Source organism: Alligator sinensis, unplaced genomic scaffold (genome assembly GCF_000455745.1).
Source record: "Alligator sinensis unplaced genomic scaffold, ASM45574v1 scaffold491_1, whole genome shotgun sequence".
Lineage (NCBI taxonomy): Eukaryota > Metazoa > Chordata > Crocodylia > Alligatoridae > Alligator > Alligator sinensis.
In genome coordinates, this window is record NW_005843169.1 from 186,918 (window position 1) to 188,954 (window position 2,037).

General features: G+C 49.8%; 1 protein-coding gene across 1 annotated transcript in view; it reads right to left on the reverse strand.

Moving 5' to 3' along the window:
• VPS4B (vacuolar protein sorting 4 homolog B) overlaps positions 1–193 on the reverse strand; it is a 53,578-nt gene extending 53,385 nt beyond the window's left edge. Inside the window, exon 1 of the mRNA XM_006037775.3 lies at positions 13–193. Coding sequence (XP_006037837.1) covers positions 13–39 — 27 coding nt within the window. The 5' untranslated portion in view covers positions 40–193. The remainder of the gene's footprint in view (positions 1–12) is intronic.
• Between the last annotated feature and the right edge of the window lie 1,844 nt (positions 194–2,037).

Below are 2,037 nucleotides of genomic sequence, written 5' to 3' on the forward strand. Positions count from 1 at the left end.
GCCCGGCGTTACCTGTAGGTTGGAGTGTGTGCCGGCCATGGCGGCGCCACAGTAGGCGCGAGCGGTTGGGAGGGTGCGGCTGCCGGTGGGGGAGGGGCCGCCACGCGCCCCCCCGCTGTGTTAGCTACCAGCCCGGATCGCCGCACTACTTCCGCATCCAGGATCGCCAGCGACTTCCGCTTCCGCCCGGCGCGCGCGTGACTGAGCGCGACTGACGTCACACAGCCTCGCCCTAGGGAGGGGGCAGAGTGGCGCGTTCCGGGGTGGCGCATGCGCACCAGTGCCCCCAGCGTAGAATATGGCCGGCTGAGGCCCGCCAGGCAGGTGCTGGGGCGTGAGGCTGCCCAGGTGGCAGCCTCGGGCCTTTCTGGCATAAAGATACTGAACCTGCCAGTGGTTGTTTCGAGATCATGATCTGCGCCCCAAGAGAAAGAGGTTGTGTATAATCCTGACCTCTGCAAACTGCCGCCTTGGAAAGCAATTTTTTCTGGTATCTAATGGAGGAGCTATGGCTATTAATGCCTTCTTCAGGGCAGGGCCAGATTAATGTATAGGCAAACTAGGCATGTGTCCAGGGCCTTGGGTTGTGTGGGGCCCCAGTCTTTCCCTCGGCAGCGGTAGCACGACTGGCCCCATCCACCTCCCTTCCCTTCTCTTCCCCTCCCTTCCACTGACCTTGCAGCAACGGGGGCTCCAAGCCCCACACCCCACAGGCAGCAGCGCTGGGGTGGGGATGGGGATCTTGACCAGTCCAGGACCCGCAAGTTTGTATGTCTAAGGCCCACTGAAGGGTTAATCCAGCCCTGCCTCAGGGAGTTGCAGTGTGGGAATCACGTGGTCGGAACCAACTCTCAATAGAGGTGAAGAAACCACTGAGGGACTACAATTCTCAGGCTGAGTTTTACGGTGCTCGGGAAAAACTCCTTTAGCTCTGACCTGTGTCAGAACCAAGTGCGATCTACAGATGCCCCATTCTGCTTTTTCAATGATTCAAGTTAATACCGATTTCAAGTGATGAGTGCTAATCCTCTGGAACAAAGTTCTCTTTTTATGTTATCAGTGAGTGTGTTACACTGATGAACAGGGACTTTCTTTTAATTTCTTGGCCTGGTCCTGTGTCTCTTGCATAATCTGATCTGTGTGCATGTCCCTCGCCTCACATGTACAAAAACAGCTCTTGGGTAATTGTGTTTCATGTATGAGTTGCCAAATGAGCAGTCACCCCAGCAACAGTAATGACACTAAGATAACATGTTACCTCCTGCAGAGTAATAAGGATGTGACTAAGCATGTGTCAGGATATAAACCAGTTTTATGAAAACATCAGATACACTTCAGATTTACACACTCCTACTAAACTAGGGTCATTTTTCTTCCTCATTTTTCTATACTTCCTTTCATTACCATCACAATAAATATTTCAGGAACAGTTCAACTGATTCATAAATCCCCTCCTACAATCTTCCAGGGGTAAGAAAAACCCAAACATAAATTAGTAGTGACACAAGATTCTTCCGGTAAATGTGATATCTTTTATTAGACTTACTAAGTAGTTGGGAAAATTGTTCTTTGCAAGCTTTCGAGCACAAATACCCTTCTTCAGGAATAAGGAGAGCCTGCTGTTGTTTTGTGTTCTCCTGGAAGGAATAGAAGCCAATATGCAAAACGTAGCTTGAATAGTTTTTTTAAAGTTTGACAAGGAACAAATATCTAATTTTACAAAAAAGCAAACATACTTTGTTTTCAAACACTGTCCTAATTATTCAGTATGTATTTGAATCTAAGACAAGGGTTTTTCTCCATTCATCTTGGGGAATCCTCCCCTTCATCTTAGATTCAAGTACAACCCTGGCAAGTAGTTGGGGCCAGGGTGGTTCATGTGGCAGGTAGGGGGTGCATGGAGCAGGGGGGAAGGGGCACACAGTGCAGGGGTAGCACAGAGGAAAGGAAGGCAAAAGGAGAGAGAGACGGGACATTCAGAGCGAGAGGAGCACAGTAAAAAGACAAGGGAGAAGAGGCATGGAGAAAGGGACTTAT